The sequence below is a fragment of the Saccopteryx bilineata genome, chromosome 3 (genome assembly GCF_036850765.1).
Source record: "Saccopteryx bilineata isolate mSacBil1 chromosome 3, mSacBil1_pri_phased_curated, whole genome shotgun sequence".
NCBI lineage: Eukaryota > Metazoa > Chordata > Mammalia > Chiroptera > Emballonuridae > Saccopteryx > Saccopteryx bilineata.
Window position 1 is genome coordinate 265580363 of NC_089492.1, and position 14284 is coordinate 265594646.

The window sequence follows — 14284 nt, forward strand, 5'->3', positions numbered from 1 at the left end:
CTATGAATTTCTGCCTGAGCGGGCAGTAGCACAGTGGATAGAGCATCAGCCTGGGATGCCAAGGACCCAGATTCAAAACCCTGAGGTTGCTGGTTTGAGTGCGGGCTCACCAACCAGCTTAAGTGTGGGCTCACCAGCTTGAGCGTGGGATTACAGACATGACCCTAGGGTCATTGGCTCGGCTGGAGCTCCCAGTCAAGGCACATATGAGAAAGCAATCAATGAACAACTAAGGTGCCCCAATGAAGAATTGATGCTTCTTATCTCTCTTCCTTCCTGTTCCTCTGTCCCTCTCTCACTTAAAAACAAATAAACAAAAAACTATGAGTTTCTTCACAACAATAAAAAAGCATTACTGGGATTCCGGACATCTGGAATGTTACTAAAAATTTTAGAAAGTTAAAAATCTATTTTGAGGTCCTGGCCGGTTGGCTCAGTGGTAGAGCGTTGGCTTGGCATGTGGAAGTCCCAGGTTCAATTCCCAGTTAGGGCACACAGGAGAAGCGACTACCTGCTTTTCCATCCCTCCCCTTCTCTCTCCCAAATCAGCAGGCATGGCTTGGTTGGAGCAAGTTGGCCCCAGGCACTGAGGATGGCTCCATAGCTTTGCCTTAGGTGCTAAAATAGCTTGGTTGCTGAGCAATAGAGCAATGGCCCCAGATGGGCAGAGCATCACCCCATAGGGGGCTTCCTGGGTGGATCCTGGTTGGGGCACATGAGGGAATCTATCTCTCTTCCTCCCTGCCTTCCATTTAATAAAAGAAAACCTATTTTGATACTTCTATACTCATAATCTGCTTTGTTGAAACCTGCTACTATATACTAAAACTCTACTGTTGGTGGAGAACCTTTGTTTAAGTGCTCTACAAACTATGTTAGATAAGCTTGGCTTGTGCTAGTATTACAACAGATGAAAGATTACCCTTTCTGTCCTATCAGCACAAAATAATCGAGTGTGATGTCTCTTCTGAACTACAATGTAGGTTATTCCAGGTTGATAGTCTTTCTCCAAACTGATGCAGGCTTCTCGAATTGCTAGTAGTTCATAATATAATACCTAGAGAAGATGAATTGGAAAGATTTCACATAGTCAACTATTCTCTTACACATACACACATCAAAGTCAGATAATTATTTAATCTCAGTATTTCTTAATCTCATCACTTGACAGCTAAATATACCTCTTTATTTCATCTTAACTATTATCAGAGCATGGTCTCAGCAATCCAGGCTTACACATCCATAGTAAACACTTTAAAAGGGAAATCTAAGAAAGCATCAAATTTTAACTTTAGGAATTCTCAATTTAATTAAGGCTCCTAACTTCAGAACTAGACACCATACTATAAACACAGTATCTGATTTAACCATATTATGATGAGATCCCAGGAAACCAACCTGCCTAAACTGTCCCTCTGAAACACCATCACGATAAAAGATGATACGAGTAGGTTTGAACCGCGTTGACTTATAAAATTGAATCAGAAGTTCTCGGACCATGGAGGCCAAGTCCTGGATGATCTCCTGTCGGGGTCTCTGAACTCTTACTGTAGCACAGTATCTGCTTGGGTGGGCATCCATACTACCTACAACCTAAGTTGGAAAGGTAAAAAAAAAAAAAAGAAAAAGACAATCAAAACTGCATAAATATGAATTTAATGCAATAACAAAATTTTGAAAAGAAAGTACATGAATTTTATTTCAATTTGTATTCACCATAACCTTACTATTTACCATTGTTCATTTGGAGAGTAATCAAAAATAGATCATTCCCAGTGAAGAACAAAATAAAAGACCCTGTACAGGGTCAAAAATCATTTCCCTATAAGAAATTCTAATTTTTAGATGTTGCTGGTAGCCTTAATGTAAGGAGGGGAAAAAAAAGAGACATAAAGATGTACATAAAGAGAATAACGGAAAATAATAAGTAAAAAATGAAAACCCATTCAAACCCTTGATTTCTCTTAATATCTTTTATACTTTAGCAAACCACCCAAAGAAGGCATACTCAAGGCGTTAGCATCATCTTAGAACCATTATACTTCATAAATTTTAAAGGAATTTTAACACTCTTATTGCCATGTCCTAGACCAGAAGTCCTAAATCCATAGTCATGTCTTACTAAGTTGTATTTGTGTTTTCTATCTAGTCCTTAGAGAAGCTAATCCTGGTTTTGAAAGTAACTATCCTAATTTTCACTTTTGTATCTTTTTTTTTTTTTTTTTACAGAGTAAGAGTCAGAGAGAAGGATAGATAGGGACAGACAGGAATGGAGAGAGATGAGAAGCATCAATCATCAATTTTTCGTTGTGACACCTTAGTTGTTCATTGATTGCTTTCTCATATGTGCCTTGACCACGGACCTTCAGCAGACCGAGTTATCCCTTGCTCAAGCCAGTGACCTTGGTTCCAAGCTGGTGAGCTTTGCTCAAACCAGATGAGCCTGCGCTCAAACTGGCGACCTTGGGGTCTCAAACCTGGGTCCTCGGCATACCAGTCCTCCGCTCTATCCACTGCGCCACCACCTGGTCAGGCGCTTTTGTATCTTAATATAGGTATTGGTAGAAGTTTGGAGCAAAGGGAACTTTGAAGTATGAACTTGTATGTTCACTTTGACTGTAGTCACTTATAGACCTACTGAAGCATGATCTTTAATGTCTAAACATCATTCTGATCAGAGACTAGGCTGAGAACCAACTAGTAACTCTGCCTCCAGTATCTCTTTCTTTCTGGGTAGTATAATATTTATACCAAAGTCATGCTTCAAAAATGGAACTCTAGTCTGACCAGTGGTAGTGCAGTGGATCGAGTGTTGAGATGGGATGCTGAGGTACCAGATTTGAAACCCTGAAGTCGCTGGCTTGAGCACGTGCTCATCTGGCTTGAGTGTGGCATCATCAACACGATCCCATGGTCACTGGCTTGAAGCCTAAGGTTGCTGGCTTAAGCCCAAGGTTGCTGGCTTGAGCAAGGGGTCACTCAGTTGAAAGTCCCTGGTCAAGGCATGTATGAGAAGCAATCAATGAATAAAGTGCTACAACTATGAGTTGATGCTTCTCCTCTCTCTCTCTCTCTAAAAAAAAAGCAACTCTGCAGTGCACCCAATGTTCAATGCAGCATTACTGACACTAGCCAGGACATGGAAACATAAATGTTCATAGATGGATGACTAAAGAAAGTATGGCATATATATGCAATGGAATAAAAAATTTTTTATTTGATAAAACTGATATATAACATTATAGATATATATTCCAAGTGTACAACATAATTTAATATATGTACATACTACATAGTGGTTACCATTATAAGTCTAGTTCCATCACCATACAATTGATTCCCCTCACCCATTTTCCTCCCCTCAACCACCTTACCTCTGGTAAAGACCAATCCGTTCTCTATCGATGAGTTTGTTTTCTTGTTTGTTCATTTGTTCTTTGTTTTTTAAGATTCCACATATAAGTGATATCATATGATATTTATTTTTCTCTTATTTCGTTTAGTATAACACCCTCAAGGTCCATCCGTGTTATTGCAAATGGCAAGGTTTCATTCATCCATTTCAATAACATGAATGGACCTTGAGGGCATTATGTTAAGTAAAATAAGTCATACAATCTCATGTTTGGATTTTAAACAAAATGAAATGAAACCAAACCAAACCAAAAGCAACCAAGCTCACAGATACAGAGAATAGATTGGTAGCTGCCAGAGGCAGGTAGTGGGTGGTGGGTAAAATGGGTGAAGGGGGTCAAAAGATACATACAAATTTTCAGTTATAAAATAAGTAAATCATGGGGAGGTACTGTACACCTTGGTGACTACAGTTAATAATACTATACACTGCATATTTGGAGTTGCTAAGAGAGTACATAATTTTTAATTTTTACACTGATTTGAGAGAAAGAGGGAGGGAGCAAAAGGAATGAGAGAGATAGGAAAGGAGAGAGGAGACAGAGAGAGACAGAGGGAGAGAGAAGCATCAACTTATTGTTTCCCTTAGTTGTTCCATTTAGTTGTGTACTCGTTGATTGCTTCTCATACATGCCTTGACTGGGGGTCAAACCAATGACCTCTAGCATGCTGGGCCAATGCTTTATCCACTGACCCAGCTGGGCACGGCCATGAGTGTAAATCTTAAATGTTCTCATCACAAGAAAAATATTTTTTTTAACTATGCATGGTGATAGATGTTAACTAGATTTATTGTGGTAATTATTTCTCAATATATACAAATATCGAGTCATTATGTTGTACATCTGAAATGTTATAATTATTCCTCACTTATAAACACATACATACAGTATTAAAAAGTACATTTAACTTCCTCTGGAAACTTAAGTGTCTTACTCATTTGAAACAAAAATTTAGAAATTCCCACATTTCTCTTTTGCCATGGATTAGAAAATAATCAAGATTTTCTTTTACAAAAGTGAGCTAGAACTTACCTACTTATTTATATATATGAGGTTGTATATGCTTGTTCTTTATGTTCTATAAGAACAAAAAAACCAAAACAATCTCTGATCACCTTTACCCTGAATGGTATCTCACTACTAAAAAATAAATCCACACTCTTCCAATGGCACAGAAAACCTAACAAAAGCTTACTGGCCTCACATTCTTCTATACTACATTTCAATTCCCTGTATTTCTTTTTTTTTTTTTTTTTGTATTTTTCTGAAGCTGGAAACCGGGAGAGACAGTCAGACAGACTCCCGCATGCGCCTGACCGGGATCCACCCGGCACGCCCACCAGGGGGCGACGTTCTGCCCACCAGGGGGCGATGCTCTGCCCCTCTGGGGCGTCACTCTGTTGCGACCAGAGCCACTCTAGCACCTGGGGCAGAGGCCAAGGAGCCATCCCCAGTGCCCGGGCCATCTTTGCTCCAATGGAGCCTCGGCTGCAGGAGGGGAAGAGAGAGACAGAGAGGAAGGAGAGGGGGAGGGATGGAAAAGCAGATGGGTGCTTCTCCTGTGTGCCCTGGCCGGGAATTGAACCCGGGACTTCTGCACGCCAAGCCGACGCTCTACCCCTGAGCCAACCGGCCAGGGCCTCCCTGCATTTCTTAACATTCTCCAAATAAACCATGTTTTAGCAATCTAAAATTTTTTTTTTAAATTTAGACCAGTGGTAGTAAACTTGGTCCCTACCGTCCACTAGTGGGTGTTCCAGCTTTCATGGTGGGCAGTAGCGGAGCAACCAAAGTATAAATAAAAAGATAGATTTAACTATAGTAAGTTGTTTTATAAAGATTTATTCTGCCAAACTTAGTGAAAATCCAACATAAAGTACTTATATGCTTTAACTTGCTGTAACTCTGCTTTATAAATTTTATAAAGTATAGTTACTTCCCTACTTTATAAATCACCATTACTGTGGAACTGGTGGGCGGTTAGAAAATTTTACTACTAACAGAGATACAAAAGTGGGCGGTTGGTATAAAAAGGTTGACTACCCGATTTAGACAATTAAATTTAACAGGGTGACATTGGTCAACCAGAATACATAGATTTAGAGAAAACATCTCCACATCATTTGGACAGTCAATTATGCTGTATACCCATCACCCAAAGTCAAATCATCCTCTGTCACCCTAGATTTTGTTTCTCTTCAAGCCCCTCCCCCCACCCCATCCCTTCCCCTGGTAACCACTGCACTTTTATCTATGTCCATGAGTCTCAATTTTGTGTTCCATTTATGTATGGAATCATACAGTTCTGACTTACTTATTTCACTCAATATAATGTTATCAAGGTCCATCCATGTTGTTGTAAATGATACTATGTCATTATTTCTTATGGCTGAGTAGTATTCCATGCAACCTAAATTTTAATTTACATCACTATCAAGGCATTTATTACATAACATTTGTTTCTTATAATAGTCTTTAAGTTCTTGGGAAAAGAAGCCATAAGGCAAAAATAAATTAATATTATTTCTAAGATCTCTAATAAACATAAAAGTGAATATTTAGTAGAAATATTATAATTTAATAGGAAAGGACAATGACTACCCAGAAGTCCAAAAGAATTTTTTTTAATTAAAAAGATTTTAATTTTCATTTTAGGAGGAAGGAGAGGGAGAGAAAGAGAAAAAGAAAGAGAGAGAAGAGGGGGAAGAAGCAGGAAGTATCAACTCCTATATGTGCCTTGATCAGGCAAGCCCAAGGTTTTGAACTGGTGACCTCAATGTTCCAGGTTGATGCTTCAAAAGAATTCTAATATGTTTAGACTTTCTTGGAAAAAACCCCCAAAATACCAAATCCGAAGTAAGTCTTTTGAATTCCTTTTATCATCAATAATTTATTTTTAAATTCTTTTTATTCATTGTTCCAAGAGAGGAAAGAAGAGAGAGAGAGAGAAATACCGATTTGCTGTTCCACTTACTCATGCCATCTCCAATTTATTTTTGTGTGTGCCCTGACTGGGGATGAAACCTACAATCTCATCATGTCAAGATGATGCTCCAACCAACTGAGCTATCCGGCCAGGGACTATCATTTTGTTTTTTATAAGAACATGTTGAAGAATATCAAATGGGCCTGACCAGTGGTAGAGCAGTAAAGTGTCGACCTGAGATGCTGAGGACCCAGTTTGAAACCCAAAACCCCCATGTCCCTGGCTTGAGCACAGGCTCACTGGGTTGAGCTCAGGGTTACAGGCTTGAGTGTAGGATCACTGACATGATCCCATGGTTGCTGGCTTAAGGCCAAAGGTCACGGCTTGAGTCTAAGGTCACTGGCTTGAGCCCAGGGTCACTGGCTTGAGCAAGGGTTCACTGGCTCAGCTGGAGCCCCCTGGTCAAGGCATGTACGAGGAAGCAATCAATGAACTAAAAGTGTCGCAACTACAGTGATGCTTCTCATCTGGTCTCTCTCTCTCACAAATACAGCTCACTACCATCTCTAGGACACTTGAAATTCAACAATTCATGCATAACTATAAAAATACAAAGTGACATAATTAATTAATAGATAAAAGTCAATTTTCAGCCCTGGCAGGTTGGCTCAGTGGTAGAGTGTTGGCCTGGTGTGTGGAAGTCCCGGGTTTGATTCCTGGCCAGGGCACACAGGGGAAACGCCTATCTGCTTCTCCACCCTTCCCCCTCTCCTTTCTTTCTCTCTCTTCCCCTCCCGCAGCCAAGGTTCCATTGGAGCAAAGTTGGCCTGGGCGCTGAGGATGGCTCCATGGCCTCTGGCTCAGGCTTCTGAATGGCTTTGGCTGCAAAGGAGCAATGCCCCAGATGGGCAGAGCATCGCCCCCTGGTGGGCATGGTGGGTGGATCCCAGTCGGGCACATGCAGGAGTTCTGTCCTCTGTCCCCCTTCTCACTTCAGAAAAATACAAAAAAAAGAGAAGTCAATTTTCCTCATTAATGAAAATAGCTTTTGAGTAATATGTAAAAACTTAATGTTACTACCATTTTCAAAGATAAGGGTTAACAGATTGTTAAAACTTAAAAGTAATGTAAAGATTATTATAATGAATAATAAAAATGTAAAATATCTTACAATTTAATTTCTTTTTATTTATTGATTTTATAAAGAGAGTAGTGAGAGAGAAAGGTGGGGCGGAGAGGAGTGGGAAGCATCAACTCATAGGTAGTTCCTTCTAGTATGTGCCTTGACCCGGCAATCCCAGGGTTTCAAATGAGCAATCTCAGCATTCCAGATCGCTTTATCCACTGCACCACCACAGGTCAGGCCGTACAGATTAATTTCTAAAATATTGTATATATTAAGTATGCTTAAAATCTGTGGACATTTTGAAAGTGTTGGCAGTTAGTGAAATCAAGCAACTTTCAAGCTGGGTAAAATATTATCTGGCTTTTGATAATTTATAAGAAATACACTTATAAGAACTGGCATGGAAAGGTTACAGGAATAGGACAAACCCAAAGGAGACAATGGCAGTATTAAAACTAAGAATCCAGGTGCAAAGTATTAAATTAGACAAAGGTAAAAGATATTTTATATTGAGAAAAATGCAATCCACCAATCTTATATGTGATGTCTCTTGCTGTATCAAAGACACTATTGAAATATATAAACAAATTCTTTGAATTACAAAAAGTAACAAATATACAATCATGGAGAGGTCAAATAGACAAATTAAACAGAAGATTTGAGTAACATTTAGTAATTAATACACTTAATTTAATATCTATACATGAAACTAGTAGCCCCCAAACCAGAGCAGAATCATTCATTTAAAAACCCAAAGAACATGTGAAAACTGACTTTCCATATACTTATAAAGTTGGTTTCAAAGAAAATATCATTAAAATTCAAAAGAATTGAAACCAAAATGTTTATCTTCTAAACTTTAGATAAATCTACCTAATGACACTCACAGCAGCAATAGAAGGCTTCTTTCCATCACCAGCTGGTGGATGAGTGACATCTGCTCCCAAAAAGATCACTGGTTGCTGGAACACAGAAGGTCTTAAACACATTTTTTAAGAGTTAGATAATCCGTTTTTTTCATTACCCATTTATCTGTTTCATACTACTGCTACACAATTGCAAGTTGCTGACACAGCACAGAGAAGGTCCTATATAGACAGCTTCCCAGGTGTGAAATACTGGCAACTTATTCTCTTAATTCATGAATCCCTGACCAATAAAGTAAAAGCTGTCACAGTGGGTTTATCCAATATTTTTTTCAGATCAGTTTTCTGTCTAAGTAGTGGTGATGGTGGTTGCAAAAGGCAACTGCTACCAGTGTTCTTCATAGTAGGCATAAAATGCTTAACAACTTCCTCATATTAATCCATCAATTTGTATCAATCTTTCTTTAACCTACTTATATTTTAAGTTTATGTAATCTCTCAAGGAGAAAAAGCATCATTAAACTACACACTGAAAGGGATTATTAGAGTCTACTACTCTCTCCCTCCCATGGTGAAAAGTATAAATTTGAGTAACAGTCCTAAAGGAGCTAATAGTTCATTTTATTTCTGAAACTATATCCTTTAAGATTCAAATGATTATTTCTAAGTTCTTGCGCTTGTCGATAAAATTCGATATTCATCTCATTTATGAATCTTATCTCATATTTAACAGGGATAGAAAGTAGAGGCAACAAGAAAAAACAGGGAAAAAAGAGTTTTTATGTCAAACATACATCCTTATTATAACACTTATTTGTGTGCATACTGTTTAAGGTAGCTAACTTTTTTTTTTTAAGTTTATTTTTTTATTTATTCATTTTTAGAGAGGAGAGAGAGGGGGAGAGAGAGGAGAGAGGAGGAGCTGGAAGCATCAACTCCCATATGTACCTTGACCAGGCAAGCCCAGGGTTTCGAACCGGCGACCTCAGCATTTCCAGGTCGACGCTTTATCCACTGCGCCACCACAGGTCAGGCCAAGGTAGCTAACTTTTTAAAGCCCTAGTTGTTTCAACTTATTAAAAAGAAACCTGCTGTTCAGTTCTCCAAATAACAGCCTTTTTCCCAGTACCTGTCTCTAGGTCATTATGTCTCATAATGAGTTCTTAGATATGATGGGGTTCCTGAACATCTGTTGTCCCACAGACTGAAGCAGGGGTTTACACGGTTTTACTTAACAGATGTACTGAATTGACACCACCCCAACCCCCAGACCTTCCATTTTTCCCTCTCTTTCTAGGTAAGTAGCTTCATCATATCAGGTTGAAGATGACTACCAAATAATGAGAAAATTCTTTAAGCTGGATTCTCCAGTAAGAAATAAATAAAGCTCTCAATATTTTCTAGCTAGGCACGAGGTATTTTGCATACTAAATGAAAATGGAGGTAGGACGGGATTTTCACAAGGGAATCCCTTAATCCTGCCAGTCCAAACTCTTCATTTTCTTTCTGTCAAAACATCCTCTTTCCTCCCATTGGCAAGAATCAAAGCTGTTTCTTAAACAGATCTCAGATATGGCAATATACAGACAATGTAAGATATAAAAAATAATTCATGTTTTATTAAGTGATTAACTTAACTTACCTTTGATGAGGTACAAGAATATTATTGATCCCTCCGAGTTTAACATTTATCTTTAGGCACAGGTTTGAGAGAGTTTGAGGGGATGTTTTTATTACATTCTTGACTTGTACACACTGTGTAGCCATACCCAAAAGTGTATCTCCTACACGTTTCACCTCCGCTATGGAACAAATGCAGAAACCGCTAGTTAGAAAAGTCAAACATTACTGCAAATTGAGCTACTGTGTTTCTCCCCTTGAAATACATTACTATATTACAGGATGGAAAAAATTACACCAATACTAAAACAATGCTGTTAAAACTTAATATATACTGCTTTGAAGATCATCAACTTAAGTATTTTACTGATAATTTTTCCAATTGTTTTCTTATTTGTATAGGAAAGTTTATTTTTATCATCATAAAAAAACTATAAACACAATAACTAAAAAACCTTAAAGAGAAAAACATCATACATCAGTGTTTCTCAACTGTCATATATATTCCCTTGTTAGTATTTTACTGTACTCTCTCTTCCAGTAATTTTCTCATTTGCATGATTTAAATGCAGTTCTAATTCTGGTATACTTATAGCTTTCAATCCTATTCTCCAACTTTTAATTTAAAAAATACAGAGTCGCCTGACCAGGTGGTGGCACAGTGGATAGAGCGTCGGACTGGGATGCAGAAGACCCAGGTTCAAGACCCTGAGGTTGCCAACTTGAGCGTGGGCTCATCAGGCTTGAGCAAAAAGCTCACCAGCTTGGACCCAAAGTCACTGGCTCGAGCAAGGGGTTACTCCAGGGGTCCCCAAACTTTTTACACAGGGGGCCAGTTCACTGTCCCTCAAGACCGTTGGAGGGCCAGACTATAAAAAAAACTATGAACAAATCCCTATGCACACTGCACACATCTTATTTTAAAGTAAAAAAACAAAACGGGAACAAATACAATATTTAAAATAAAGAACAAGTAAATTTAAATCAACAAACTGACCAGTATTTCAATGGGAACTATGGGCCTGCTTTTGGCTAATAAGATGGTCAATGTCTGGTTCCATATTTGTCACTGCTAGCCGTAACAAGTGATATGACGCTTCCGGAGGCGTGATGCATGCGTCCCATGTCACTGGAAGTAGTACTGTAAGTGAGTGACGCCATGCTTTGTGGCGCCGCCACATACAGTACTCCAGGAGCACAGGATGCATTTACATCCTGTGCTCCTCTCGCTGACCACCAATGAAAGAGGTGCCCCTTCCGTAAGTGCAGCGGGGGCCGGATAAATGGCCTCAGGAGGCTGCATGTGGACCACGGGCCATAGTTTGGGGACCCCTGGGTTACTCGGTCTGCTGAAGGCCCACGGTCAAGGCACATATGAGAAAGCAATCAATGAACAACTAAGGTGTTGCAACGAAAAACTGATGATTTATGCCTCTCATCTCTCCGTTCCTGTCTGTCCCTGTCTATCCCTCTCTCTGATTCTCTCTGTCCCTGTAAAAAAAAAAAAAATGCAGAGGGTTTAACAGTGTAAAGAATAAAAGACTCCTGTTCATTTCCCTCTCTCTGCCATTATAACTACCATAGAGTTCAGTGTATATAACTTCTTACATATAAAACACATGAAAAACATGTTAAAATAGAAATTGATAAAACACTCTACATTCTATTTTGCAACTTGTCATTTATACTTAATAATATAGAGTGTTCTGAATATATAGCTTGTAGTTATTCTGTTTTTAAATGCTGTAAGGTATCTAACCATACACTAATATACTTTTAGTTTGATCTGGTTCTTATTATTTCAAATTATGTTATGAATGATATCCTTGTATATTTATTTTTGTTTGGTTGTGTAACTATAGCTTCAGAATAAATTTCTACAAGTAGAACTGAGGGTTCAAAGGTACATATATTTAACATTTGTAAAAATACTGACAAATTGCAAACATTTAATGTGCATTTAATACATGCTAGTACTGTGCAAGGCTCTGGATATACAATAGGAAGTCAACAGAGACACTGTTCCTGTCCTCTCACAAAGATTAATAGTGTAGGGAGAGAAACAGAAACCTCAAATTTACATTACAACTGTGCAAGCAACATAAAGGAGAGGTACAAGGCACCTTAAGACAATAAAAGTGAGAGAATTAGACCTTGTCAAGACAATCAGGCAAAGCTTCCTCAAGGAAGAGATGTCTGAGCTAAAATTCACAAGAATATGCATTTGCTAGGTGAAGGCTGGAAAATGGGTTATGAGAAGCAATACAGGTAGAAAGAAGAAAATGAAGAAAGTTTCTGTGGGAAAAAAAAAGCATAGCCTGACCAGGTGGTGGCGCAGTGGATAGAGCGTCGGACTGGGATGCGGAAGGACCCAGGTTCGAGACCCCGAGGTGGCCAGCTTGAGCGCGGGCTCATCTGGCTTGAGCAAAGAGCTCACCAGCTTGGACCCAAGGTCGCTGGCTCCAGCAGGGGGTTACTCGGTCTGCTGAAGGCCCGTGGTCAAGGCACATGTGAGAAAGCAATCAATGAACAACTAAGAAGTCGCAACGCGCAACGAGAAACTGATGATTGATGCTTCTCATCTCTCTCCGTTCCTGTCTGTCTGTCCCTGTCTATCTCTGCCTCTGTAAAAAAAAAAAAAAAAAAAAAGCATAAAGTAAAATGAATCCTGAAGAGGTAGGAAGTCATGGATCTGAATATGCAAATCCTCTAAAGATTCACTTTCAATCTCAATTTTATCAGTTGTATAGTAAAAAACAATTGAAGTGAGGGTAATAGGAAAGGAGATAAAGATCAGATTTATATTTCAAAAAGACCATGCTTGACGTTGGTTATAGCTCCAACATATAAAAGACTTGCAAGTCATTACTCCTGTCTTCACAAGACAAAAGCTGATCTGAAAGTCAGTAACCTTTCTTGTATCTGTCAGAGAACAGACCACCACCCCAAAACAGGTGATTACAGAGAATTACAGCCAAGATCAGCATTTTAGAAGCAGAAGCTGATGATGCCAAAATTGGTAAAAACAATTAAGTAGTAACTCCTATAACTCCACAAGTACAAAACAAATGCCTTGGCCAGGTAGCTCATGTGGTTAGAGCATTATCCCAATATGCCAAGGTTGTGGGTTTGATACTCAGCAGGGCATGAATCAACCAATGAGTGCATGAATAAGTGGGACAACAAATCGATGTTTCTCCTACACTGTAAAATTAATAAAAAATGGCCTGGCTGGCTGGCTCAGTGTATAGAGTAACGGCCCAGCATGCGGACATCCTGGGTTCAATCCCCAGTCAGGGCACACATGAGAAGCGACCATCTACTTCTCTTCTACTCCCTCTCCATCTTCTCTCTCTCTTCTCCTTTGAAGCCAGTGGCTCAACTGATTCATCAGCCTGGAGTGCTGAGGCATAAGCCTCACAGGTGCAAAAGAAAGCTTGGTTTATTTGAGCAGGGGCCCCAGATGGGGGTTGGCAGGTGGATCATAATCAGGGCGTATGCGGGGGAGTCTATCTCACTATCTGCTCGCCTCTCACTTAAAAATGAATGAATGAATAAATAAATAAATACATACAAAAACCCCCCAATAAAGGTATTACTTAAAAAAACACAAAACAAATAATCCAATTAAAAAGTGGCCAAAGGTCTTGAATAGGCATTTTTTTTAAAGATTTTATTTATTTATTATAGAGAAGGGGGGGAGGAGCAGGAAGCATCAACTCCCATATGTGCCTTGACCAGGCAAGCCCAGGGTTTTGAACCGGCAACCTCAGTATTTCTAGGTTGACGCTTTATCCACTGCACCACCACAGGTCAGGCTTGAATAGGCATTTTTTTTTTTTTATAATTTTATTTTTTTTAATGGGGTGACATCAATAAATCAGGATACATATATTCAAAGATAACAAGTCCAGGTTATCTTGTCATTCAATTATGTTGCATACCCACCACCCAAAGTCAGATTGTCCTATGTCACCTTCTATCTTGTTTTCTTTGTGCCCCTCCCCACCCCCTATCCCTCTCCCATTCCCCCCTCCCCCCCGTAATCACCACACTCTTATCAATGTCTCTTAGTTTCACTATTATGTCCCACCTACGTATGGAATAATACAGTTCCTGTTTTTTTCTGATTTACTTATTTCGCTTCGTATCATGTTATCAAGATCCCACCATTTTGCTGTAAATGTTCCGATGTCATCATTTCTTATGGCTGAGTAGTATTCCATAGTGTATATGTGCCACATCTTCTTTATCCAGTCATCTATTGATGGGCTTTTTGGTTGTTTCCATGTCCTGGCCACTGTGAACAATGCTGCAATAAACATGGGGC

General features: G+C 39.1%; 1 protein-coding gene across 1 annotated transcript in view; it reads right to left on the reverse strand.

The window, feature by feature from the left end:
- The window catches only part of AGO3 (argonaute RISC catalytic component 3), a 136032-nt gene that overhangs the window by 8366 nt on the left and 113382 nt on the right, over positions 1-14284 (reverse strand). Inside the window, exons 13-16 of the mRNA XM_066269661.1 lie at positions 9977-10136; positions 8356-8446; positions 1399-1593; positions 923-1057 (exon numbers count right to left, since the gene is read on the reverse strand). Of these exons, the coding sequence (XP_066125758.1) occupies positions 923-1057; positions 1399-1593; positions 8356-8446; positions 9977-10136 (581 nt within the window). The remainder of the gene's footprint in view (positions 1-922; positions 1058-1398; positions 1594-8355; positions 8447-9976; positions 10137-14284) is intronic.